Here is a 27,988-nt window from a genome sequence, read left to right on the forward strand (position 1 = left end):
CAGCTGGCAGTATTTTTTTGGTGTGTGTGTCTTTTTGCCATTTCTTGGGCTGCTCCCGTGGCATATGGAGATTCCCAGGCTAGGGGTCCAATCGGAGCTGTAGCCACTGGCCTACGCCAGAGCCACAGCAACATGGGATCTGAGCCACGTCTGAAACCTACACCACAGCTCATGGCAATGCCGGATCCTTAACCCACTGAGCAAGGCCAGGGATCAAACCTGAAACCTCATGGTTCCTAGTCGGATTCGTTAACCACTGAGTCACGACGGGAACTCCCAGCTGGCAGTATTTGAACCAGACCTTGAAGGATGGCTGAGGTTAAGATCAAATGTGTCAAATGTGGGGTGGGGGTGGGGCGGGTTTTCTTGGCAGAAGAACACCTGGGCATGAAGGAAAGTAAAGCTGGAGATAGAAACTTGGGCATTATCAACCTCTGGCACTGGCTCAAATCGTGGAAGTGAATAAATGTGTTAATTTGTACAATTGCACAGTCACAGGCTTGGAAGTACAGCAATTTTAACTTTTGTTTTTAGAAATGACATCCCTCTCTCTCCACTGATAGAAGAAAACTTAACATTGTACAGAAAACTTAACATTGTACATTTTAGGTATATTTGGTCCAATCCAGTGATGTGTGTGTATTGGGGGTGGGGTGTGGATGTGAAAACTAAGATTCGTAACTCTCAGGGCAATTCAACACTCCATCCCTCCATCTCTGGGCTTTCTACCAGTTTAGTACTGCCCTTCAGAACTGCATTCCAGGATACAAGCCAGCACCTGCAGGAGAGGCTCATATCGTTGTTTCAGGTCTCATCTTGGCCATTTCCTCTCTCTGTAGCAGCTTCTTGTGTTCTCCTCTCCCCCACGGCTGGTTCTAAGATGATGATGGCCAGTGGTAGTTTTGATGGAAGGTGCATCAATGAGACACATCGCTGTCTTCCTCACCACCAGCAGGTGACCCCTGCATATTCTCTTGCTCTTCCAGAGGCTCAGATCTGGCGTTGCTGTGGCTGTGGTGTAGACCGGCACTGTAGCTCCAATTCGACCCCTAGCCTGGGAACCTTCATATGCCACGAGTGCAACCCTAAAAAGCAAAAAAAAAAAAAAAAAAAACCCAAACAAAAAACAAAACAACAACAACAACAAAAAAGAAAAGAAAGAAAGAAAGTGAAGGAAGAGCTGGGAAGCCATTCAGGGGAAGGTAAGGCAATCCAGAGATTAGCAATAGCTGGAATTTTCTCTTTCCTAGGCTGAAGGAGTGAGCATAAGTTAGAAGCCAAAACTTCAGAGCACCTGCCTGAAGGCAGCCAAGGGACTGTACAGCTTCTGTAGGACATGAGGGACTATGTTTGTTCCACTCTGTCTTCCATTCTCCTGTCAGTGCCTCTTGGTGACTGGATGCAGCAGGGACTCTGGGAGCTAAGGGCTCAGCCTGTGAGTGTCAGCCTCGATGAAGGTCCCAGGCTAGGGGTCGAATCACAGCTGTAGCTGCCAGCTTACACCACAGCCACAGCAACATGGGATCCAAGCCGTGTCTGCAACCTACACTACAGCTCATGGCAGTGCTGGATCCCCAACCCACTGAGTGAGGCCAGGGATCAAACCCACATCCTCATGGATGCTAGTCAGATTTGTTTCCACTGCGCCACAACTGGAACTCCAAATTTAACAGTTTTTAAACTCTCGTTTGTTCATGTATCACCGACTGGCTCCTCATCTTAGACTTTTCAGTGAGGAGATGAAAATTTTGAAAACCTTTACATAGTCATTATGAAAACAAGCAAACTCATTCTTTTAAAACTTTTCACCTTTCCAGTCTATGACCTCATACTGTTGACAGTGGGGTCTAGTTCCTTTTTGGGTAGGAAATATCTGTAATAATTACCATAATAATTAACATTTTCACAGTGCCTTGCAATGTATGAAGTACCTTTACATTTATTTTCATTGTAAGTAGGTTTTAATTTGGGGATCCTAGAATCTGTTGGACTTCTGTCAGATTAACATAAAGCTTAGAGTTGAAAGATAACCCTCAAGGACCTTTTCTCGTTTTCTTCTGACTCGCAAAGGGTGGGCAACCTTCTCTCTCCTTTTTGCTGGTTTAGTTACTCTCAGCGGTTGGTGGGAGATGGTCTCAGCTGCCATTTGGTGGGAGAGGCTGGCATCACATTACTGCTCCATTTTTCTCTCTCAGGGACCTAGCAGGTGTTTGACGACAGTGACCGTTCATCTACTCCCATGGAGTTTTTGCGGTCATACATAGCACACCTGTTGTTTTTAGAGCCCTGTTCTCATTCAAATATGTGTAGATGTACAGTGACCCTTGAATGATGTGTGAGTTAGGGGCGCCGACTTCCAGGCAGTTGAAAATTCACATATAACTGTACAGTTGGCCCTCCATGTGTGGTTCCTCATTGGCAGATTCAACCACTCATGTAATAGTGTAGTACTTATTTAGTTGAAAAACAATTCACATATAAGTGGATATCATAGCATGATACTGAAAAGTAAATTGATAGTGTTAAGCAACCAGAATGGTTTGGATGACACATTTCATTCAGAAAACTGGTATTTGGCATGGAGTGCTTCTGGAAGCATGCATGTCTCCAAATGTCTGACTTTCCAGAATTTGCTTTATCTGTAGAAATACCACTCCTTCCTCCTATGTATACAGCAATGGCCTCTTACCTCCTGCTTGCTTTCTCTGAGCCTAAGACTTGCTAAACTGGGGTCCTTTGGCCCCTTCATGAGTCTCAGGAAATCCTGGATTCTTGTGTCCCCAAGATGATATGCAAAATTTATATATATATAAATTTATATAATATTTATATATTATATATAAATATAATTCAGTGTTCTACCCTCAGTCTGTCTCTTTCTTTCTTTCTTTTTTTTAGGGCTGCATGTGCGGCATATGGAGTTCCCAGGCTAGGGGTTGAATCAGAGCTACGGCTGCCGGCCACAGCCACAGTCACAGCAACGCAGGATCCGAGCACCTGCAACTTGCCCCACAGCTCATGGCAACACCAAATCCTTAATCCACTGAGCAGTGCCAGGGATCAAACCCGCAACCTCACAGTTCCTAGTCAGATTCATCTCCGATGCACCACGATGGGAACTCCTGTCTTGTTTATTTATTCTGCCTGAACCTTCAACTTCTAGTTCCTCCCCTTACTCAGAAAATTACTTTACCTCTTCATTTAGGAATGCGGTTGAGCCCCTTATTTCACATAACCTTTCCTTCACTTCAGGATTTTGTAGAAGATATGGAGCTGAGTTTTTCCTATTGCCCTGGAATTGGTGACTAGGGTCTAAAAACAGGGGCAAAGAAACACTAAATACCACACAATCTGGAGAGAGCTGCTAATGGTTGAGGTCACTCATCCTCTTGAAGACAGAGAGGTAGCAGAACTGGCCCTGGTACCTCTAACCACTGACCCCACCCATCCCTCATCACCTCTCCTCATTCCCAGGCTATGTAATATATAAGGTGACTCAAGAGAGGGAGTCATGAGTCCAGCAGGAAGTGCTTTTCTCTCTTCTTGCCCCCCAAACCAAGCAGGAGGGTATCAAAGAGAATCTACTTTTGGGAGTTCCTTCGTGGTGCAGCAAGTTAAGGATCTGGTGTTGTCACTACATCTGCCCAGGTCACTGCTGTGATGTGGGCTTGAACCCTGGGCTGGGAACTTCCACATACTGCAGGCATGGCCAAAAAAAAAAAAAAAAAAAAGAGGAAAGAGAGATTTTGTGAAAGAGGGACTGATTCTCATTCCCTGGTTAGATTCTCTGTTTGGACTGTGTACTTGTTTAACTCTGTATTTATCTGAGAAGAAAGGCTATTAGAGGTGGAAAGACGGGGGAGGGGGGTTAGCAGTAGGACAGCCTATATTCCTTCTTCTTGGCTTAGCAATGATATGTGAGTTTCTTGGAGTCTCAGGCACTCTGAGGAAGATAGCTGGGCTTGAGCCATCTTGCTGGTAGCCCATGCAGGAGTCTGCCCACTGGACAGAACTCAACTAGTATCCATGAGAATGCGGGTGTGATCCCTGGCCCAGCCAAGTGGGTTAGGGATCTGGCATTGCCATGAACTGTGGTGTAGGTTGCAGACGTGGATTGGATCTGGTGTTGCTGTGGGCGTGGTATAGGCCGGCAGCTACAGCTCTGATTCGACCCCTAGCCTGGGAACTTCCATAAGCCATGGATGTGGCCCTAAAAAATAAAAATAAAATAGAGTGAATGAGATGCCCTGGAGCAGGATTGTCTGTATTAGGGCACAACTCGGTGGAGAGGCCTCACTGGACTTTCTAAAGAACACACACAAGTGCCGCATAAGAGATCTAGTATTTCAATGTCTGTCAAACAACAGGCAAACAACAATGTCTGTCTAGTATTTCAATGTCTGTCAAACAACAGGCCTGTCATCCACAGCCAACAGTGGTTTGGGCTAACAACCACCTTCTTAATGAGGAGACACTTAACCTCCTTCCTCTCCGCTCTCCTTCTGGTTCCCAACCCTTGAAGAGCTAGAACTCTTCTACACAAACTTCTAGAGGAGTAGAAGAGTAGGAGAAGGCATAGGAGGGAACAAGTTCTCCTCCCCACTTCAGGGCCCTTCAGTCATGGCACAGGCTTAGGCTGGAAGAGGGGAGGAGATGAGTTCTGTGTTGGACCTGAGAGTGGAGTTTTAAATTAATTGGATTGGAGAGAATTTTCACATTACTGAAAGGGAGCAGAGAGCTGTGGAATCTGTCCACGTGTTGTGAGGGCTGGGAAAGAGAGGCGTCACAACGCAAATGAAGACTGGGCTGGGATGGGGGGTATCACAGAGGGAGTCCAACGCTCAATAGGTGGTTACATGTATCTGTCACTGAATCCACTGTCCCATCTTTCTCTGCAGTCTAAGAGCAAATACTTTTCCTGTAAAGTGAATCCGGTTCATCTGTATACTTGTTTATTTATTGAGAAAACCTTCATTTGACATATTAAATGTTTTGCCAATGTTCAGGTACAAAGATTAAACAAGAGAGAATTCTTTCCCTCATGGAATATATAAACTAGTAGAGCAGATAGAAGGTAACTACCTACTTTAAGAAAAAGGTATTGGAATTCCTGTAGTGGCTCAGCAGTAACAAACCCAACTAGTATCCATAAGGATGTGAGTTCGATCCCCGGCCTTGCTCAGGGGTTTAAGGATCCCTGAGCTGTGAGCTGTGGTATAGGTCTCAGACACAGCTTGGATCCTGCGTTGCTGTGACTGTGGCTGTGGCCAGCAGCTGTAGCTCCGATTCCACCCCTAGCCTGGGAACTTCCACATGCTGCGGGTGTGGCCATAGAAAGCAAACAAAACAAAACAAAACAGCAAGTTATTAAGGGTTATAAAAAGTGGCTTGGGGTAAAATATGTAACTAATGGGCTGATTGTAGAAAATCCCGGCATGGGCTAAATACCCCATTTCCAATACCAAGTTTTATCCTTAACAGAGGTATGTATTTGGTGAGGAAGGCAGGCATGCCCCTTAATTTAAGGCACCTTGATTTATCTTTAAACATTTCCCTAGACCAGTATCTTCATTTATCTGTCCCTTGGTTGAGTACCCCCGTATTTACACTCTAGAACACTTTCATCACAGAAGGTTTGGCAGGGGCGAGGGACATGCCTCTCTTTTGTAAAGTGGGGGAAGGACTGTGTGAGCACAAGCTCATTCTTGGGCAGCTTCATTTTAGGAAAGAGCGCCTATGGAAGATGAGGATCTGGAAATGAATTCGCTTGAAACAGTCCCCACATACATGGCCCTTGGAAAAATCTTCTGTGCATCCCTGTTTTGCAGGCTACTTACTGCCCAGAGTTCAGGGCTCAGAAGATCTGTCTGAGAGGGCACTCACGGTGTGGGATGCGAGGTTCCAGGCCCACCTCTGCTCCTTCATCTGCAGCAGCTGGGCTTTTCTGTTTTCTGTTTCCACTTTTGTTTGAAGGAAGCTTTTGCTGCTAACCACAACAGTTTGGAAGACACAACTTCCATGGGGAACCACTGAAGAAGTGACATAATTAGGTTTTTGTTTCCAAAGGGCCATTCTGGCATCTGAACATGTCGTTGTGGAGGATGGATTGGAGGGAGGTGAGACTGGAGGACAGAGACTTATCACAAAGGCTGTTGAAACAGCCCAGAGGAAAAATTGTAAGAACTGGTCATTCTAGGCTCCATCCTGGAGTGGCGGCATCCACTTTAGATGGAGCACGGGCTTCATGGTTGGCAAATCCCCCTCCAGATGCCTCTCACATTTACACTTCCTATGTGGCCCTGGAGGGCCATCACCTTGTGGGCCTTGCCTTGGAGGAATCTTTGACTCTTTCTTTCCTCTTCACCTGTAGATCCAGTCAGCCACCAAATGCTGTTGTTTCTTCAAATTATCTTGTATTTGTTTTTCTCTCTCCATCATTTTTCCATCATATTAGACCAGGCACTTAGCATTTGATGCTTAAATTTCTCCAGGAGCTTCTTATCTTCCTGCTTTCAGTCTGCCAACCAGTCATTGCCACTGCAGCTACTCTTTTTCTTTTCTTTCTTTCTTTCTTTTTAGTTTTTAGTGCCGCACCCATGGCATATGGAAGTTCCCAGGCTAGGGGTCGAACCAGAGCTTCAGCTGTCAGCCTACACCATAGCTCATGGCAACGCCAGACTTCCCTGAGTGAAGCTGGGGATCAAACCTGCATCCTCATGGTTACTAGTCAGATTCGTTTCTGCTGTGCCACAATGGGGACTCCTCTTTTTATTTTCTATGACATAGTGCAGCCGTGCAAAAGGAGTACAGTTTTGTCCAATTTTGCTTCAGATTTCTCCTCCTCTTCCAATCATTGGCTCTAGAAACTTCTAAGTAGAGAAGATTAAAATAGGGATTAATACATTTCTATTTTCTAGAAGCTGTTTAGATCTAGAAGATCATGTTTCCTTTGCTGCTGTTTATGTGAGATGTTTGTAAATTGAGCAAGACTTAAAGGTGAGGGAGCACGTGCCATTTTTTCTCAGTGAAAGAGTTTGTGAAGAAAGTAGAACTTCGAGTGGAAAAGGAAGTATAACCAAGAATATTATATTTGAGACTTTATGGTATCTGATGCTCCCAAGAGGTAGTAAGTCAGTACCGGGGATGGTAATCATGGTGAAGATTGGGAGTAGGAACATATGGGAGCAGTATATGAACCTGGGAAAAGAGGCCAAGAGCGCAAGAGCAATGAAAACCATTGGGACCTTCCTGGACACTCACAGAGGTGCTGGTCCAGGCTTGGGGGGGACACAGAAGGGTTCACCTGGAGCTTGAATCATCATGAAGATAAATGTACATGGTAGCTTTTCCTGACAATTCCTGAATTCCTTCTTAGGAATCATTGGTGCTCCATGAAGCATTTTCCATGGAAGAAACCACTCTTCTGGACAGTCTTTTTGCAAAACTGATATTTGTGACCCTCAAGGTATATACCAGTTCAACTTTGAGAATACATGTCAAGACAGGTAAGTTAGAAACTGAAATCTGATTTGAAAATATTTTAAACTTTAAAACTTTTTAACTTATAAAAGAAAACTGGGAGTTCCCGTCATGGCACAGTGGTTAACGAATCCGACTAGGAACCATGAGGTTGTGGGTTCAGTCCCTGGCCTTGCTCAGTGGGTTAAGGATCCAGTGTTGCCATGAGGTGTGATGTAGGTCGAAGACTTGACTCTGATCTGGTGTTGCTGTGACTGTGGTGTAGGCGGGTGGCTACAGCTCTGATTAGACCCCTATCCTGGGAACTCCCATATGCCATGGGTGTGGCACTAGAAAAGACAAAAAAAAAAAAAAAAAAAGAAAGAAAACTGTATGTGAATTCAAAGTAAAAAACAACCCTTTAAACAACAGTAGCAGCTCTTTGAGAATATTGAATACAATGAGAAGATAAACAGGACCCAAAGTCTAGAACCATGCTGTGTGCTGCTGCTGAATGGAGGGTGAGAGAGGTAGAGAGGGGGTGGGGAGGGGGCTATATGAGCAATAATGGGGGTTTGACCTGTTTTTCAGGATTCTGTTTTGCCCTCACTGGGGCTAAAAAAATAATGCAGAATTTTAGTAAGGCCTTTTTTTTTTTTTTTTTTGTCTTTTTAGGGCTGCACCTGCAGCATATGGAGGTTCCCACAACTCATGGCAACAATGATCCTTAACCCGCTGAGCAAGGCCAGAGATCGAACCTGCTGAGCCATGACAGGAACTCCAGTAAGATCTTTTTTTTTTGTCTTTAATATGTTTCACTATTTTTTCCTCTTTCTTTGCCACCCTGCAGCACATGGAATTCCCAGGCCAGGGATCAGATCTTGAGCCAAAGTTGTGAGCTTCGACCTGTGGCAATGCTGGATCCTTTAATTCACTGTGCCAGCCTGGGGATCAAACCTGTGTCCTGATGCTGCAAAGACACTGATCCTGTTGTGCTGCAGCATAACTACACTGTTTTCTTTCTTTCTCTCTCTCTTTCTTTCTCTCTTTCCTTCTTTCTTTCTTTCTTTTCGCCTTTTCTAGAGACACTCCTATGGCATATGGAGGTTCCCAAGCTAGGGGTCTAATTGGAGCTGTAGCCACAGCAACGCGGGATCCAAGCCACGTCTGTGACCTACACCACAGCTCACGGCCACACCAGATCCTTAACCCACTGAGCAAGGCCAGGAAGCGAACCCACAACCTTGTGGTTCCTAGTCAGATTCATTAACCTCTGAGCCATGACAGGAACTCCTATGTTTTCTTTTTTTATACTGCCTCCTCCTCCCCCTTACCGAAATGCTGCATTTGAAATATATCTTTTCTGCCGTATTTTATCTTACTTTCCATGGCTGCTCTCTGCCTCTCTTGGCACGTTCTCTTGGACTGTCTTGTGTACAGGAGATAATCACATATAAGTCAAAGCCATTTTCTGCAAGTCAAGTTGGTCAAGCAGAGAGAAGACTGGAAGTTGTTTTGTTTCTCTGGAATCTTATAGGCCTGAAGGCCTGGTTTGGTGTAGAGCAAACCTGTAAGACAGAATCCAGAGTTAGTTGTGAACTCAGGTAGGTTACAAGTTCAGTACTGAACTGGGAGTCTTTTGGAGCATCAAGGCTTCATATGGAGATGAGCATGAGTCCAAATCCCATGGTGGTCTCAGAACTCAGCAAGGGTCTTGAGGATCTTTTGGTCTGAGTGTGACTGGATCAGGATTTCTTTGCATTGAGAAACCAGGCAACTTGGAAACTACAGTCCTTTCTGGCAGCTAGCTAATTTGAGGCTCTACAGTTTAGTTCTTGATCAGTTATGAGGTGTTTGGGCTGGTCCGAGGGAGATTATAGATGTGAAGTAGGGGGAGGCATTACCATCCCTGTAAAGAGAAAGTTGGCTCCTAGCGGGGTGCTGCTCAGGCCAGCAGGACCTTCAGGTTTCCCAGGCTTTGTATGAGTTGCAGTGGGGCTGCCACATACAGGCAAAATATTATTGTTCATATCAGTGAAAAATGAGTAGATAATTGGAATATATAGATAACTAAAGTTTTCATTTATCTAATATTTTCAGCCTCTCTCCCCAAACGAAAAAACAAAGCAAAAACTTTTCAGTGGATGTTAATCAGAAACAGAATTAAGTAAGTAGCTTTTATTTCCCTGCCCTTTCCACTTTTTTGTCTTTGTGGCTGGTTGGAAGGAAGAGGGAAGGGGCAAGATGCTTGAAATGACATATCATGCATTTGTGTTTTTTTTAAATTATAGTTGATTTACAATGTTGTGCCAATTTCTGCTGCACAACAAAGTAACCCGGTCATACATTTACATACATTCTCTTTCTTATATTATCTTCCATCATGCTCTATCCCAAGAGACTGGATATAGTTCCCTATGCTGTACAGTAAGGCCTCATTGCTTATGCATTCTAAATGTAACAGTTTGCATCTACTAACCCCAAACTCCCCGTCCATCCCACTCCCTCCCCTCTCCCCCTTGGCAGCCACAAGTCTGTTCTCTGTGTCTGTGAGTCTGTTTCTGTTTTGTGGATAGGTTCATTTGTGCCATGTGTTTAAATAATTTATTAAACTATAGTTATTTACAATGTTCTGTCAATTTCTGCTGTACAGCAAAGTGACTCAGTCATATACATATTATGTATACATTCTTTTCCTCACATTATCTTTCATCGTGTTCTATCTCAAGTGACTGGTTATAGTTATGCTATACAGCAAGACCTCATTGCTTATGCATTCTAAATGTCATGGTTTGCATCTACCCCAAATTCCCAGTCCATCCCACTCCCTCCCCTCTTTCTCTTGGCAACCACAAGCGAGTTCTCCATGTCTACGACTCTGTTTCTGTTCTGTAGATAGGTTCACTTGTGCCATATTTTAGATTCCACATATAAGTGATATCATATGGTATTTGTCTTTCTTTTTTTGCTTTTTAGGGCCATACACACAGCATATGAAGTTCCCAGGCTAGGGGTCAAATTGGAGCTGCAGCTGCCAGCCTACACCACAGCCAAAGCAACACTGGCTCCAAGCCTTGTCTGCAACCTACACCACAGCTTGTGGTAATGCCAGATCCCCGACCCACTGAGCAAGGCCAGGGATGGAACCTGCGTCCTCATGGATACTAGTCAGATTGGTTTCTGCTGTGTCACAACAGAAACTCCCAGTATGTGTCTTTCTCTTTTTGACTTCACTTAGTATGAGAATCTCTAGTTGCATCCATGTTGCTGCAAATGGCATTATTTCATTCTTTTTTGTATACTATTCTATTGCATATATGTACCACATTTTTTTGATTTCTGATGAATTTTTTTTAGGTCATGCCATATATTTAAATTTTTAAAAAATTATAGTTGATTTACAGTGTTGTGTCAGTTTCTGCTATATAACGTAATGATCCAGTCACACACACACACACACACACACACACACACACACACACATGTACTTTTCCTCATACTATCTTCCCTCGTGTTCTATCTCAGGAGATTGGATATAGTTTCCTGTGATGTACAGTAGGACCTCATTGCTTATCCATTCTAAATGTAATAGTTTTCATCTACCAACCCCAAACTCCCAGTCCATCCCACTCCCTCCCCGTTCCTGTACCACATCTTCTTAATCCATTTATCTGTCAATGGACATGTAGGTTGCTTCCTTGTCTTTGCTATGTGAATAGTGCTGCTATGAACATATGGGTGCATGTACCTTTTTGAAATGTAGTTTTGTCTGGATAGAAATATCATACATTTGAACTTGTCTGGGGCATCTGGGCAATGGTGGTATCTGGTCCTCACTTGGGTCTGCAGCTGTTCCAGAGAGACTCTTCTGGGTCTTTGTTGGCCATTACCCTCTCACCATGGCTTCACACAGTAAGTTCCATGCATTAGCAGAACGTTTGTACAGAGTCCCACCTTAGTGGGCAGAAAATCTGGATTTTTTTTTTGTCTTTTTGCTATTTCTTGGGCTGCTCCCGCGGCATATGGAGGTTCCCAGGCTAGGGGTCTAATTGGAGCTGTAGCTGCCAGCCTATGCCAGAGCCACAGCAACGCGGGACCTGAGCCGCGTCTGCAACCTACACCACAGCTCATGGCAACGCCAGGTCCTCAACCCACTGAGCAAGGGCAGGGGTGGAACCTGCAACCTCATGGTTCCTAGTCGGATTCGTTAACCACTGTGCCACGACGGGAACTCCGGAAATCTGGATTCTAGTCTCTGTTCTGCTGTTAAAAAGCCACATAGGGTTAGGGGAGAGGGGCTGTGGAGGAAGCTATGGACTTCCCTCTCTGGGACTCAGTTTTCAATTATCTTTAAATAATTGAAAGTGAACAATACATTAAGAGTCTTCCTAGCCCTGAAATGCTGTTATTTTGGCAGAGATCGTGTCATTTGGATTTAATTCTCTCATTAAACTGTGTGTAGTTGCTTGAACATTATTATTTGGTTGACTGGGTCTGAAGTTAGAGCCATGTCCTTTTCAGATTGTCTCATCACCCTTTTGACTGTTTTAGCCTCCTTTTCCTTGCTCAGATAGGACAGAATTTCTTTATACTAATAGTGTCCGTAACTGGAACTGGAGTTACATGTCTGTTAAAGAAAGAGCTAAGTTTTCCTAAGGGCTGGAAGCAAGAGACATTGTTGGAGGGCTTGCCTTGGGCCTCTACGCCCCAGGGATTCCAGTTGTATGCTCTTCAAAGGTAAGCCTGTGTCATTCAGCTTTTTGTCTTCACCCCTCAGCTTGTGCAAGGCGGCGGGTGTTCAATAAAGAAATATTCTTCCTAAGAATAAAATGGCATCATCCTTAATTTCCCCCCCAACCACTAGGTGTCGCCTTCATCTCAGAGAAACTAGGCCCCTCCTCTCCCCTCACACCCACCTTTCTCCCTCTTCTCAGGGGACTCTCTCAGCTTCTTGGCACTAGGATTTTGGGAGAAGTGGCTTGAAGTGGGAGACAAACTGTGGCTCTCAGCAAGGGGAGGATAATGGGTTTATGTGTCACTTTTGTGACAATTTGAGGAAAACTCCCTAAGGCCCCACTGCAATCCCTCCCAGCCACCATGATATCATTCCTCAAAAGCTGTTTCCCGGATCAGATCAGCCCTCCCTCCAGATATGGGGTGTCTGGGATGAGACTTCTAGGCTTGAAGCTAGGCAGCGGGGTGTAACCCAAGGGGGACACTGTGGGCTTCCATTGCTGGGGGTATATGTTCTGCTCAGTCCCTGAGCTTTTATCAGGTGCGAGCTGGGGCTCTGCAGGGAGGCAAAAGACAGAAGAGGACGTTCTGGGGTCCAGCCCTGGAGCAGATGGTGCGGTGGGAGCCCAGAGGGCTAAAGTGGCCTCTGAGGACCTGGCAGGGCTCAGAGGATGCTGGGGCTGGGGGTTGTGGACAGGAAGAGGGAGACTGGAGGGTTGGGTCCTGTGGAAGAAGGAGGCTCACAGACTTCAAAAGGACTCAGGAAAAATCTGTCCTGGTCCTCGAGGGGGCTGCCTTCCAGGGAGCAGCCTTACTGGTGAAGGAGGGAGAAGTTCCCGGCAATGAGGAGGGTGGTATGGTTTCCTAGGTGGAGGCCAAATCCAAATATGTGGGTCCTGACTGCTTCCTGGAGACTGTGGAGTGTTGGAGGGACTCAGGCAAGTTAAGAAAGGAGACCCTAAGAAGAGTGGGAGACGCGAGGGGTTGGGACGAGTGACTCTGGGCTGGTGGGAGGGTGAGAGATGGAGAGCCGCGCGGGGTGGGCCAGGGGCTTGGGGGAGACTGGGGTAGGCCTTGTAGTGAGGGGACGCCCGGAACCTCGCCGGCCTGAGAGGCCCTCGCGCGGAGCCCCCCGACTTGTCACCGGGTGGGCTTGGGATCTGGGACGTCCCCGGTCCCCCGGGTGGAGGGTGGGGGGAGACAGCAGGCGCCGGAGGGTGGGGCCGGGAGGGGAGGAGGAGGGGCCGCAGGGAGGGGGCGGGGAAGGCGGGCGGCCTGCCCCGGGAGTCACATTCGGCCGCCGCCGGCGCAGCGAGCGGAGACGGCGGGGCCGCGGCGACCTGACCTGGACGATCGGCGCGCCCGGGGGCCCAAGCGGGGGGCGGGAGGAAGCGCCGGGCTGCGCCGGCCGCCCGGGCCCAGGAGAAGCGGAGCAGAGAGGAGCTGGGACACGGGCGGGGCCGCCGCAGCTCCGGATGGGACCAGCGCCCTGGGCCCGTTAGTCCAAGCAGGAGCTTCGGGAGAAGCCTTCACAGGGAGATTTACCCCTGCCTTTCCCTCCCCTCCGGCCCAGGCCTCGCTTCGCTCCCCGCCCGCCCATGGTCCCAGTCCTTCCGCGGCGCTGGCCCCCTCCCACCTTGTCCCCTCGGTCCTCCTTTTCGCAGCTCTCTGCTCCCCCTAGCCCCTTCAGCTGTGGGGTCCCCCCAGGCCTTCTCTTTGTACCAGCCTCCCCCCCACCCCCACCCCATCCCAGTCTCCGATCCCCTTTTCCTTCTCAGCTTTGGATTCATCAGCCGACTTCACCTCCCACCATTCCCATCCCAGTCGCAGGGCCCCTTGGTCCCTACCCCCTCCTGCCACCCTACTCCTAGTCCTCCCCTGTCCATGCCCTAGGTTGGTGGACCCGCTCAGTGCCTGGGGTTCCTCCCATCTCCTCCTCCTCTCCCATCCCTGCCACTTTCTGTATCCCAGCCTACCTGGCTTATCCTCGCTTCTCTTCCTGGTAGTCTTTAGGTTCCAGGCTGGGTGGTGCTTGTGCCTCCTCCATAGGCCAGAGTGGCCCCAGGTTCTGGGGGTGGTGGGGCTGCTGCTTTCTCCCCATGGCACTGCCATCAATCCTGCTGTTGGTGGCAGCCCTGGCAGGTGGGGTGCGTCCTCCCGGGCCACGGAACCTGACGCTGGCGGTGGTGCTGCCAGAACACAACCTGAGCTATGCCTGGGCCTGGCCACGGGTGGGTCCTGCTGTGGCACTAGCTGTGGAGGCGCTGGGCCGGGCTCTGCCCGTGGACCTACGGTTTGTCAGCTCTGAACTAGATGGCGCCTGCTCTGAGTACCTGGCACCGCTGCGCGCTGTGGACCTCAAGCTGTACCATGACCCCGACCTTCTGTTGGGCCCCGGTTGCGTGTACCCCGCTGCCTCTGTGGCCCGCTTTGCCTCACACTGGCGCCTTCCCCTGCTGACTGCGGGTGCTGTGGCCTCTGGTTTTTCGGCTAAGAATGAGCATTACCGTACCCTGGTGCGCACTGGCCCCTCTGCTCCCAAGCTGGGTGAGTTTGTAGTGACGCTACACGGGCACTTCAATTGGACTGCCCGTGCTGCCTTGCTGTATCTGGATGCTCGCACAGATGACCGGCCTCACTACTTCACCATCGAGGGCGTCTTTGAGGCCCTGCAGGGCAGCAACCTCAGTGTGCAGCACCAAGTGTATGCCCGTGAGCCAGGGGGCCCTGAGCAGGCCACCCACTTCATCCGGGCCAACGGGCGCAGTGAGTGTGGCCCAGGCTATTTCAGGGTTAGGGGAGGAGGGTCGCTGTGTCCCTGGAGCTCAGCGCTGGGAGACAGGCTTCGAGGAGCTGAATGTGGTGGTCGGGATCAGGAAGCACATGTGGACTGAATCCCTGGGCGAGGGCTAGGGGCTTGTGGACATCTCAGGCAGATGTGAACAAGGGATAAGATAGCATGAGGGGTGAAGCTTGTGTTGGGGAGATCGTGGGATTGGGGGGGGGTTGAATTTGAGGAGCAATCTGGAGGGCCCTGGAGTCATGAATGTGGCTGATGGTCACTCCAAAATGTGTGCCTGTCTGGGCAGAGACTTCTCAGACTGGGCCACTAAGCCCTCTTGGTGGCACCAAAAGAGTGAGGACTCCATGAATGGGCTTTGGGGTGCTGCAGATTTGGCTGGGAAATATGGTAAAGCTCATGTGGAGAGAAATTCTGAGCCGTCAGTGCCTTTGAGCTTAGGGAAGGGCAGGGCAGAGTGGGGAGCGAGGAGGGCTGGGTGGGGAGCAGCAGGCAGGGCTCGGGGAAGGGGAGGGGCTTGAGGGTGAGCTCCCTTCCTCTGGGGTCTGGAGTCCGACTCTGACTTTTGCCAGATGGTCCATACAGCCCCCAGGGTACTTCAGACAGAATCTCCAAGGGGGAGGGATGGGGAACATCTGCTGGGTGGTTGATAGTTAGGGCTTCTGTTCCTTGCTAAAGATGGAAACGCAGATGGTCAGAGAGGGGGCGGTTCAGGGTCCTGGATACTTTTCTCAGAGCGCCCCTCTGTCATGTACCTGCTCCCAGTTGTGTATATCTGCGGCCCTCTGGAGATGCTGCATGAGATCCTGCTTCAGGCCCAGAGGGAGAACCTGACCAACGGGGATTATGTCTTCTTTTACCTGGACGTTTTTGGGGAGAGTCTTCGTGCAGGCCCTACGCGCTCCACAGGCCGGCCCTGGCAGGACAATCGCACCCGGGAACAGGCACAGGCCCTCAGAGAAGCTTTTCAGGTATCATTTGAGCCACGCTTGAAGGGGCGGGGGGAGAGGAGCTTCTTTGGGGATTATCTGTCTCTCACAAGACCCCACAGAAACAATAAGGAAGGAATTGTGAGCTACAGGCGTGAAACGAACTGAGACTTTCCAAGTCTAGACTCAAATTCTTTTTACTTCCACACCTTTGTGCCTCTTTCTCAGTGTGTCTGCCAAGGCTGCCTCCCAAGATCCCGAAACACTGACTTTGCTCAGTAGCGGTAGTAGATATACTGTGGGAGAGAAAAGTTCAGAAAAATATCTAGTCCCAGCCCCTGGGAGGGCTTCCACCCTTTCTGGAGAGGCCAGGCATGATTGCGTTACAGTTGGATGCAAGTATGAGAAAGGATGTGATTATGTGTCCTGGAGCAGACCCTAAGAACCTCAGTGGTTCAGAGGAAAGAGTCAGGGTGGACTGAGTTTAAGGAAGGCTTTTATCAAAGAAGTGAGAGGAGTTCCCGTCGTGGCTCAGCAGTTAGGGAACCCGGCTAGCATCCATGAGGACTCAGGTCCGATCCTCGGCCTTGCTCATTGGGTTAAGGATCCAGCATTGCCATGAGCTGCAGTGTAGATCGTAGATGCGGCTCAGATCTGGAGTTGCCATGGCTGTGGTGTAGGCTGGTGGCTACAGCTCCAATTGGACCCCTAGCCTGGGAACCTCATATGCTGCAGATGCGGCCCTAAAAAGACTACATAAATAAATAAAGGAAGTAAGACTCTATTGTGACTTGAAAGGGAGATGTCGTATTCCTAGTTAGAGTGGGAGAGAGGATCCAGGCAGCCGGAGCTGAGAAAACATAGGAGTGGGCATGTGTGGGGGTCCAAGAAGATACTGACCTGTCAAGAAAGAAGGATTCACTTGAAGCGGGTTATAGGAAATCATATTGCAGGGGTAGACTCGGATTAAGGAGGGCTCTGAACCTAAGACTGGGGTGCTAGGACTTGAATGGTGAGGTCCTTGAGTTTTTCCATGAAGAGAAATACACTGACAGAATTCCGGTTGCACTAGCAGAGGAGGAGACCAGAGGCAGTGAGACCCCCTGTAATAGATTAGAATGTGGTGAGGAGAGATGGGCTTGAACCACAGTAATGACAGTAGGGGTGACAAGAGAGGGATGGAAGAAACAGTTTGTAGGGGAAATTGACATGACTCTGTTCATTTTGCTCCTCTCCTCAAAACTTTCAGTGACTTATTTCCGGACTAAAGTCCTGACTAGTGGCATATGGAGGTTCCCAGGCTAGGGGTCTAATTGGAGCTACAGCTGCTGGCTTACACCACAGCCACAGCAACGCCAGATCTGAGCGGTGTCTGCGACCTACACCACAGCTGACGGTAACGCCGGATCCTTAACCCACTGAGCGAGACCAGGGATCGAACCTGAAACCTCGTGGTTCCTAGTTGGATTCATTTCTGCTGCGCCACAACAGGAACTCCTCAACCCACTTTTAAAAATCTTACCTTCCCATACTGCTGAGACCTCGCTCAGGCCCACTGCCCTGGGCCTCCCTGCCCCTGCTTTCATGCTTTTTGCTCCTTTTGTCTGGAATGCTCTTCCTTCCCCCACCCCACATCTCTGCATCTCAAAAATCATACCAGGAATTGCTTCCTGATTCTCCCACCATTTTTTCACCAACTATGTACATTAGTTTTTTACTTATTTATGCATACCCCTCCTTTTCCCAAAAAGGGTTAGAGGTGGGCTTTGGGATAACCTAAGGGTCCCTTCAACCCTGAGATTCTTTGACTCTAAGTAGATGTGTGTAAGGGCCGGGCTTGGGTAAGGTGGAGTAACCTTGAGTAAGGTTTTATGTGGCTGTGATTATATATTTGGTTGTGTCTGGCTGTGAATGTTATACCTGTTGGCATGCCTGCGTATGAGTCTGTGACTGTCACACTTGAACATGGGCAGCGGCAGGGCAGGTTTTGTTGATGCTGTAACTTTTGCCTAAAACAACCTTCTTGCCTTTGTCTGTCTGAATGATGCTTGTGTATTCTTTTAGACTCAGATCAGTTATTTTCCCTTCTAGGAGGAAATCTCTGAATCCTCAGGTTGACTTTCTTCCTCTTGTGCCCACCTCTGTCTCCTTTAGAAGTTACCACAATATTCTGTCAATGTTTGATTCCTTTGAAGACTGACTCATTCTAATAGGTATTTATTGAGCAGCTATTATTTCCTAGTCACTGTGCTGTACAGCAGAGAACATAATAGTTGTAGTCGCTGCCTTTTTGGAGCTTACATTCAGTAGAATAGACAGACATAAGCAAATAAGCAAATAGCAACATAGAACAAGTTGTAAGAGTTCCCATTGTGGTGCAGTGGGATCAGTGGCTTCTTGGGAATCCTGGCCTGGCACAGTGGGTTAACGATCCAGCATTGCCACGGCTGGATCTGAACTGCCACAACTATGGCTCGGATCTGGTCTCTGGCCCCAGGAACTCCATATGCTTCCGGGACCGGGAGAGTGACAATAAAAAGAACCAGTCGTGATGTGTTCTTAAAAAAGAAAGAATAGAGTGGTATGAGAAGAGAGTAACAAGGGGATTGTACTTTAGCTCTTGGGGTCGAGGACGGTCTCTCTGACCCTCCCAGATGGGAAGACTCCTGGGCTGTGTTCTCTTTCTTGTGTGAGAATTCCTTCCAGCCGAGTAGCCCCAGCACTTCAAGCAGGGGGAGGAGAGACCTAGTCCACTAACAATTAGTTACCTCCGGTTGATCTTGAATGTCGTGGTGGATGGGGGCAGGTGAAAACCAGAGTCTGACTTTACAGTCAGGCCTCCTTATTGGATGTTCCGCTTCTGTGGATTCAACCAACCATGGATCACGTAGAACTGTCATCTGTGTTTACTGGGAAAAAAAAAAAAAAATCTCTGAATGAATGGACCTGCACAGTTCAACCTGTGCTGTTCAAGGGCCAACTATAAACTGATTGATTTTCAGCTCTCCCACTCACTGTAGGTGTTATTCAGACAGAAACACCAAGAGGGAGATTTTGCTACATCTTAAGAGAAGTGGGAAGGCGGAGTTCCCGTCGTGGCTCAGTGGTTAATGAATCCAACTAGGAACCATGAGGTTGTGGGTTTGATCCCTGGCCTTGCTCAGTGGGTTAAGGATCCGGCATTGACGTGAGCTGTGGTGTGGGTCACAGATGCTGCTCGGATCCCGCGTTGCTGTGGCCCAGGTGTAGGCCAGCAGCTACAGCTCCGATTCGATTCCTAGCCTGGGAACCTCCATATGCCGCAGGAGCGGCTTAAGAAATGGCAAAAAGACCAAAAAAAAAAAAAAAAAATTGGGAAGGCAAGAGTATGTGGAGGGGCAACTCAAGGGTGTGGGGTGGGGTGGGGGTGAGGGGCGGTGAGGCATCCTCTTACAGAGCTCCTCTTACCCTTTTCTAGCCCTGAATCTGGGCAGGGGCTGAGGGAAATTGTGTGGTCAGTTCCAGACAAGGATTAGAGCGCAGAGAGCCCCTACTGCCCCAGAGATACCTGGCCCACCAGAGGGTGCCAGACCAGGCCAGGAAAAGGTGGCAGTAGAGCCAAGGAGTCCCTGATACTGATGCCCACAGCCTTTCCAGAAGGGTGTCAGGCCCAAGGAAAGGGTCCCCATTCACCTGGGTCGTGGCTACTGCTGGGGAAGAGGGCTCTCAAACTAAGTATGTTGCTCTTGATTCTTCTCTCTCCTTAAGCCGTAGCTGCAGGAGGGCAGGGATCATGCTGCTGTTTGTATTCTGGGTGCCCAGCACATATTTGCTGAATTGAGTCAAGGTGTGTGTTGGGAAGAGAGACGGTTAGGAATTCATCTGGGCAGGAGTGGAGCTGTCAGGTACTGTGAACCACTAATCAGCCAGGATAGGTGAGAATAAGCAGTTACAGTGGAACTAAACAAACAGAGACCAGGCTCTAAGGATCCAGAGGCTCTGTCTGGACATTTGAGGGCTCCGGGGTCAGAAACACAGGCAGAAGACACAGCCTGGGTGACCAGCGGGGTTACAGATGCGGAGACACGAGTGACTAGAAGGAACTAAGCACTTAACCAAGGGCAGGTAAGGCAGCATCTCTTCTGGAGGCCACTCTGTCTATTTAGGCCACTGTCAATAGCACTTCCTGCAGTGGCGGTGGCAGAGTGGGCCCGGGTGAGGTTGGGCCCACAGGTGGAGCTGGGCATCTTCTGTCCTTGCACAGTTCCTAGGTGCCCTTCTGGCTTCCACCCACCACTGCACCCATTTTTGTCAGCCTTTGCTTGTTTTTTTTTTTTTTTTTCCACCTGGGGTCCCCTGTGAACTGGGACACATTTACTGTCCCTCTAGTCCCTGAGCAGGAACAGAAATTCTTTGGAGGTTCTTCTGTTTCTCTCTCTCTTTTTATTTTTATTTTTATTTTTATTTTTTTAGTAGCTAGTAACCACAGCAAAACAGAGGCTAGCATAGCAGTTTTCAAAGTGTGGTCTTGGGATGCTTGGGCCCCCTGGAATCCTTGTAGGGGGACCGTGAGGTCAAAACTATTTAAAAAGTAGTACTGAGATGTTATTTCTCTCTGTCACTCTCATTCTTCCATGATTGCACAGTGGAGTTTTCCAGAAGCTACGTGACGTGTGGTGATGTCATCACTCTGGCAGCTGTGGAGGGTGTGCTTGTGTATTCTTGTGTTTTAAAGCTGTCAGTTTTGGAGTTCCCGTCATGGCGCAGCGGAAACGAATCTGACTAGGAACCATGAGGTGGCGGGTTCGATCCCTGGTCTCGCTCAGTGGGTTAAGGATCTGGCATTGCTGTGAGCTGTGGTATACACAGTCACAGATGCAACTTGGGTCCTGCGTTGCTGTGGCTGTAGCTCTGATTCGACCCCTAGCCTGGGAACCTCCACATGCCATGGGGTGCGGCCCTAAAAAGCAAAAAAATAAAACTCAGTTTTAATTTTTAATATGGTAAATGTCCATAGACATAATCCAAACAAACAAAAGCTCCTCGGGGTCCTCAATAATTTCTAGTAGTACAAAGGGGTCGTGAGACTGGAAGATTGAAATCTGCTGTTTAGCAAACCAACCAACCTAGGGAATTAGTTTTTAAAAAGCATTAAAAACATATCAACCTATATATTGAAGTATAAATTCTGTTAGGTATGATCTTTTGATGTTTTCAAGCTCACTGTTTACATGGTCGACAATATCCCGCCTTTCTATTGTTACTGAATGAACCCTTCCAACCCCACCCTCAGGCACCCTCTCCTTTTTAACGTTGCCTCACAAAATGGGACAGCATTAGCAGTGTGTGAGCAAGCGTCCAGATGCTCCAGGGAGGGAGTTCCCAGCAGGTTACGAGCCCGACTAGTATCCAGATGCTCCTGTGAGAATAATGACATCATGAAGCAAATTCCAGTCTAATATAATGAATGAGGCGGAGGCAGAGGCAGAGAAAGGGGAAATGTGTGAGGCTGGTGGGAGCCAGGCAGGCACCCCAGTGAGAGACAGAGTCACGCTGCCTTGTGGCCGTGAGAAGCATGCGACCACATGTGCCACTGGCTTATCTATGAGATGTGTGTGGGCATGTGACTGTGTGTTTTCCTTGTGACACGTGATGTGTGGGACCACGCCAGTCTCAGGACAGTGCTGCTTATGGTGGGTGAAGTGAATGGGCTCATGGCTTTTTACAGATGGGATCACTGTCTCCAAGTATTTCCCCCAGTTGTCATGTTCCCATGACAACTGGGGGAAATACTTGGAGACCTGAAATCTCTGTCTCTCTCTCTCTCTCTTTTTTTTTTTTTTGCTTTTTAGGGCCAAACCTGCAGCATATGGAGGTTCCCTCCCAGGCAAGGGGTCGAATTGGAGCTGGAGCTGCTGGCCTGCACCACAGCCACAGCAAGGCCAGATCCGAGATACGTCTGCGACCTACACCATAGCTCACAGCAACGCCAGATCCTTAACCCACTGAGCGAGGCCAGGGATTGAACCTACGTCCTCATGGATACCAGTCAGATTTGTTTCTGCTGAGCCATGACGGGAACTCCCAGAAATCTCTTTATTTCATTGGGTGAACACACTGTGCTCACGTGGTCCACATGACAGTGTAAATATTTGGAGTTCTCTGGTGGCCTAGAGATTAAGGGGTCAGCGTTGTCACTGCTGTGACTTGGGTTCATTCTCTGGCCCAGGAACTTCCACATGCCACGGATGCAGCCCCCCCCCCAAAAAAAAACAAGGAAACATTTTACTGATAACATTAGCAGTCATTAACCCTGGGAGAGGAGCTGTAGCTCAGAGTTGTCCTTGCTGGTAAACAGGTACCCAGAAAGGATTGGGCAGAGGAGTGGCGCGTGCTGTGGCTGCCCTTCCAGGAGGCCTAGGTCACTGTAGGGGCTTCAGGAAGATGAGGAGCCAGGTTTGGGGGTTGGGGTCAACTTCATCTGTTTCCCAATCTCCACCGTCCCAGAACCATCCTATCTACCTTTCCAAGAGGAGTGCCTCCCCCTCTCTCCAGACATATTAAACATACACCACACCCCCCCCACACACACACACACTCACACTCCACACTCAACACACATGCATACATGCAGAGTTTAGTATCCTCTTGGCCTTCAGACTCACCCATGTACGTTTATTTATTTATTTATTTTTTTGTTTTGGTCTTTTTGCCTTTTCTAGGGCTGCTCCCACGGCATATGGAGGTTCCAGGCTAGGGTCCAATCGGAGCTGTAGCCACCGGCCTACGCCACAGCCACAGCAACGTGGGGATCCGAGCTGTGTCTGCAACCTACACCACAGCTCAGCAATGCCGGATCGTCAACCCACTGAGCAAGGCGAGGGATCGAACCTGAAACCTCATGGTCCCTAGTTAGATTCGTTAACCACTGCTCCACGATGAGAACTCCATCACCCATGTATGTTTTATGTATGTTTCACCAAGTTCCCCCATCCTGCTTACTGTCTTCCTCTAATGCCCATCCTGAATCCTTTTCACTCTCCCACATGCTGTTGATACAGACGGTATTGGTCATCACCTACCGAGAACCCCCGAATCCTGAATATCAGGAATTCCAGAATCGGCTCCTGATAAGAGCTCGAGAAGATTTTGGTGTGGAGCTGGCCCCCTCCCTGGTAAGTCAATCTCTCTTTCCCTGAGAGTCAGACGAGGCTTTGGGGAAAGGCCCTTCTCCCTAACTCAGTGTCCAGCCGTGGCCACGGAGCCAGCCCTACTTTGGGGGCTGCTTGCTTTCATCCAGGATTTGGCGTCCTGCCCTATTGTCCAGTGAGGTAGGGGTGGCGCCTGAGGAATGGGGGGGAGAAGGCAAACCAGAACGAGGGGAGGTAGGAGACCCCAGAGATAGGGAAGGGGCTGGGGAAGGGGCCGGCGGGACCTTTGGAGAGCTCTGCTGAAGTTACCCCCCTCAGATGAACCTCATTGCTGGCTGCTTCTATGATGGGATCCTGTTGTATGCTGAGGTCCTGAACGAGACAATACAGGAAGGAGGCACCCGGGAAGATGGACTTCGAATTGTTGAGAAGATGCAGGGCCGAAGATATCACGGTAATGGGGAGGGTCAGGTGGGGGCCAGAGTGCTGCTGTCAGGCTCAGGAGTGGAGTGGGCGGAGGAGAACACAGATACCAGGGGCAGGCGGGAGAGTCGGTAGGGGTCCGAGGACTTGGCAGAAGTGGACGCAAGTTAAGAAAGGGAATGGGGAGGGTTCCCGTCGTGGCGCAGTGGAAGCGAATCTGACTAGGAACCATGAGGTTGTGGGTTCGATCCCTGGCCTTGCTCAGTGGGTTAAGGATCTGGCGTTGCCATGACCTGTGGTGTAGGTTGCAGACACGACTTGGATCCTGAGTTGCTGTGGCTGTGGCGTAGGCCGGCAGCTGTAGTAGCTGTGATTCGACCCCTAGCCTGGGAACCTCCATATGCCGTGGGTGCAGCCCTAAAAACATAAAAAGAAAGGGGATGGGGATGGACTATGAGGTAACTGGAGAGACTGGGGGCATAGGAGGGGTCTAGGGTAGATCTCAAAGTAAGAGCTACTCCCTCTCTCTTAGGCGTAACTGGACTGGTCGTTATGGACAAGAACAATGACCGGGAGACGGATTTTGTCCTGTGGGCCATGGGAGACCTGGATTCTGGGGACTTTCAGGTGATGGGGGAGGAGGCAGGGAGGAGAGAGTGGGCCCTGCAAACCCAATTTTCAAGGGTTCAGCAGGGGCAGGATCCAAGCTGCTAGAGGCAGGGGCTTCTGGGTGGGGGAGGCAGGTAGGCTGGGGAGAAGGGCAGCTGGAGAGCTAGGTTTTCAGGGGGTGGGGGGAGGAGGCTGGTGGGAGCAGGCCTGTGGGCCCCCTTTTCTCCTTTCTCACAGCCTGCAGCCCACTACTCAGGAGCCGAGAAGCAGATTTGGTGGACAGGACGGCCCATCCCTTGGGTGAAGGGGGCGCCCCCCTTGGACAACCCCCCCTGTGCCTTTGACTTGGACGACCCATCCTGTGATAAAAGTGGGTGTGTGCAGGGGCTGGGGGCCATCCTTCCTCCCTTGATTTGCCCTCCTCTTACCTTCCCCTCCCAGACTCCCCCCGCCCCCGAGCTCAATTTGACCTCTTCTCCTAGACGCCCCCCCTTTCCCTCAAGAGCTCTGTCTGCTCCCTGCACCCTGAGCTTCCCCCCACTGCCCTGTTCACAAGGCCACACGCAGTCTTTCTCAGGGTCCCCCTGTTCCCTTCAGCTCCACTTTCAACTCTGGCGATTGTGGCGCTGGGCACAGGAATCACCTTCATCATGTTTGGGGTCTCCAGCTTCCTCATTTTCCGGTGAGTTCTGGGCTTTCCCCTGGCCTGCTCCCTCCCTCCCATTGCCACAGCCTTTGGGCTGAGGCCAGGGGGCCCTAGGACACGGGAGGGTAGCAGGTCTCATCGTCCTTCCGTGATTGTCTCTTAGACCTGACGCCGTCCTCTCTGGGTTTTTCTCAATAGTTGTCTTTTAGTTTCGGTGTTGTTTCCCCACCATTTTGCCTCTAGACAGGGCGTGGTAACTAGAGATTTCCAGAGGGTCTTACAAGGGCAAGGGTGAACTTGCCAAGGATGCTGCCACTTTAAGAAAGTGCTTTTACCCGCAGCCTGTGTGTTTTAAGGGAGCATGGGGCAAGTGTCAGATCCCTAGGGTAGGAACTACATCTGCATTCGTGTCTCTCAGTCCTGCTCGGTTTCAGGAGCTGCAGGGAAGCCCCTGCAACCTCCCTGTTGGCTTCTGGGGTGGTGGGATTGGGCTTGCCAGTCAACTGAGGTGTACAGTCCTTACAGAAAACTGATGCTGGAGAAGGAGCTGGCTAGCATGTTGTGGCGCATTCGCTGGGAAGAGCTGCAGTTTGGCAATTCAGAGCGATATCATAAAGGTGCCGGCAGTCGCCTCACACTGTCGCTGGTGAGCCCTCGTCTCAGCTGTCCCTCTGCTTCCCTCTGAGTGCCTGTCCTTTCGTACCTTGGACCTTTCCCAGCACATCGGCCTGTAATGACAGCCCCTGCACTACCACCACCATCTAATGTTCCTTTCATCCTTCCGCCTCCATGTTGCCCTTGGCCCCAGCGGGGATCCAGTTACGGCTCGCTCATGACAGCCCATGGGAAATACCAGATCTTTGCCAACACCGGTCACTTCAAGGTGAACAGTCGTCCGCTTGTTCTGGTCCCCACCATTTCATCCTGTCTCATCCCCATCTGTCACCTCTTCCCGTGCCTCTCTGCCCCTCATAAGCCTCCTCTCTCTGCCCAGCTGAGCTCCTGGATGCTCCCACAGTTCTCCAGGCTTTCTGGCACCCAGAACCTCCTTCTGATATTAACATTCCTGTTCCCCTCTCACTTCCACCATCAGGGAAATGTGGTTGCCATCAAACATGTGAATAAGAAGCGCATCGAGCTGACCCGGCAGGTTCTGTTTGAACTCAAACATGTATGTCATGGTTTTTGGTTTGCGGGTGAGGGCTAAACAGAGATGGGGAAGTTTAGGGGATGGTAAAATTGGCTGGGAGGGTAAGGGGTCTATTTACACATGATTTTAAGTTGTAGCTGCAATTAAGAGAAAGGTCCTCCCCTATAGTGGTAGATTTCTATATCTTTTTTTTTTTGTCTTTTTTAGGGCTGCCCCTGCGGCCTATGGAGGTTCCCAGGCTAGGGGTCTGCTCAGAACTGCAGCTGCCGGCCAACACCACAGCCACGGCAATGCCAGATCTGAGCTGCCTCTGCAACCTATACCACAGGTCATGGCAGTGCTAGATCCTTAACCCACTAAGCCTGGCCAGGGATTGAACCCGCAACCTCATGGTTCCTAGTTGGATTCGTTTCTGCTGCACCATGATGGGAACTCCCTCTATATCTAATTTTAACTCTTTCAATTCTCTTCCCTCTCTCTCTCTTTTGGCTAGATGAGAGATGTTCAGTTCAACCATCTCACTCGCTTCATTGGTGCCTGCATAGACCCTCCCAACATTTGCATCGTCACTGAGTATTGTCCTCGTGGGAGTTTACAGGTGAGGGACTGGTAGAGATTATGGGGGTGGGGGAAGATTGGCCCAAAGCTACACTGACTCTGCAGGTGATAGTGGGACTAGGATAGTCACATGATCTCTTCCGTGTCACTTACCAGGATATTCTGGAAAATGACAGCATCAACTTGGACTGGATGTTTCGTTATTCACTCATTAATGACCTTGTTAAGGTGAGCCTTCCCCACTCCTCCTCGAGTTTATACACTTGAAAATACCTCCTTGCTGTCTTTGCTTATGATTTCTCTTCCTCTAAAAGTTCTGTTCTCTGTATTTCCCCTTATTCTTTTTAAAAAATTTTAAATTAGAGTTGATTCACAATGTTGTATCATTTTATGCTGTACAACAAAATGACCCAGTCATACATACATACATACATACATACATATATATATATACACAAACACATATTCTTTTTCTCATATTATCTTCTATCATGTTCTATCGCAAGAAATTAGGTATAGTTCCCTGGACCTCATTGCTTATCCATTCTAAATGTTTCCCCTTATTCTTATGGTGGAGTAATAATAGGTAAATAAGGGTTCTTGGGCCTTTAATTGAGGGAAATAAGTTTAATTTGCCACAGAGAGTCCTGTATTTGTAGAGAGTTTTTGTCTTCCTGCCCTTGATACCTCAAATCTGGATCATCTTTTTTTTTAAACAAACAAACAAACAAACAAAAACAAAAACCTCTGAGCTTATGTTAAAATCTCTTAGCAGGAAAAGATGAAAGGGGTCTCCAAATATATTTATTTGTTTATTTTTAATTTTATAGCATTTTTTATTACTCAGTTATATTTGTAGTTGTACAACGATCATCACAACCCAGTTTTATACAGATATGTTTATGTCTTGGTTTTTATCCTTATCACTTATTCTCTAACATCTGGCACATCTCCTCTTTTGTTCAGAAAATTGACATTTAAATAAGAACATTTACTGGTTAAGTAAGAGAAACCAAGGAAAATTATACTTAACCTTTGGTATCTTCCAATATACCAGGTTTTAGCTATTTTCAAGTGACCCAGAGGTCCGTGGATTTGCAGAGATTTGAATCTTGCACATGTTGCCCAGGTCTTCAGAAACAAGTCCTTAGCCAGTGAGCTAGCCTAGACCACCTGTTTCACATCTGAAGCTGGATTTGGTTTTTCTGCTTAGTTCTCATCAGATTACTAAAAAAATTGTGTGTTAAGGTTTGCTATCAGATGAGAGCTAAAATATTAGCTAAAACTGATGTGGTGCCCAACTGGAGGTGTGATGATAAATACGAGAAAAAGAAAAACATGACTCCTGAGAGAACAATGATTTGATGGAAAGGTGATTTAAAACAAAGCCAGAAGGAGTTCCCGTCGTGGCTTAGTGGTTAACGAATCTGACTAGGAACCATGAGGTTGCAGATTCGATCCCTGGCCTTGCTCAGTGGGTTAAGGATCCGGCATTGCCATGAGCTGTGGTGTAGGTTACAGACGCGGATCAGATCCTGAGTTGCTGTGGCT

General features: G+C 48.8%; 1 protein-coding gene across 6 annotated transcripts in view; it reads left to right on the forward strand.

Moving 5' to 3' along the window:
* NPR2 (natriuretic peptide receptor 2) overlaps positions 1–27,988 on the forward strand; it is a 66,612-nt gene that overhangs the window by 33,008 nt on the left and 5,616 nt on the right. For 2 of the 6 annotated variants that reach the window (XM_047767896.1, XM_047767895.1), the window contains exons 2-12: positions 7,376–7,505; positions 22,962–23,075; positions 23,370–23,505; positions 24,007–24,101; positions 24,321–24,453; positions 24,681–24,765; positions 25,246–25,375; positions 25,538–25,612; positions 25,823–25,900; positions 26,373–26,477; positions 26,594–26,665. In XM_047767896.1, the coding sequence (XP_047623852.1) occupies positions 7,494–7,505; positions 22,962–23,075; positions 23,370–23,505; positions 24,007–24,101; positions 24,321–24,453; positions 24,681–24,765; positions 25,246–25,375; positions 25,538–25,612; positions 25,823–25,900; positions 26,373–26,477; positions 26,594–26,665 (1,035 nt within the window). In that variant the 5' untranslated portion in view covers positions 7,376–7,493. Of the gene's footprint in view, positions 1–7,375; positions 7,506–13,473; positions 14,959–15,757; positions 15,964–22,961; positions 23,076–23,369; positions 23,506–24,006; positions 24,102–24,320; positions 24,454–24,680; positions 24,766–25,245; positions 25,376–25,537; positions 25,613–25,822; positions 25,901–26,372; positions 26,478–26,593; positions 26,666–27,988 lie in introns of those variants that run through there. The other 4 variants (XM_047767891.1, XM_047767892.1, XM_047767893.1 and 1 more) reach the window with 4 other exon arrangements.

Source organism: Phacochoerus africanus, chromosome 2 (genome assembly GCF_016906955.1).
Source record: "Phacochoerus africanus isolate WHEZ1 chromosome 2, ROS_Pafr_v1, whole genome shotgun sequence".
In the NCBI taxonomy this organism is placed as follows: domain Eukaryota; kingdom Metazoa; phylum Chordata; class Mammalia; order Artiodactyla; family Suidae; genus Phacochoerus; species Phacochoerus africanus.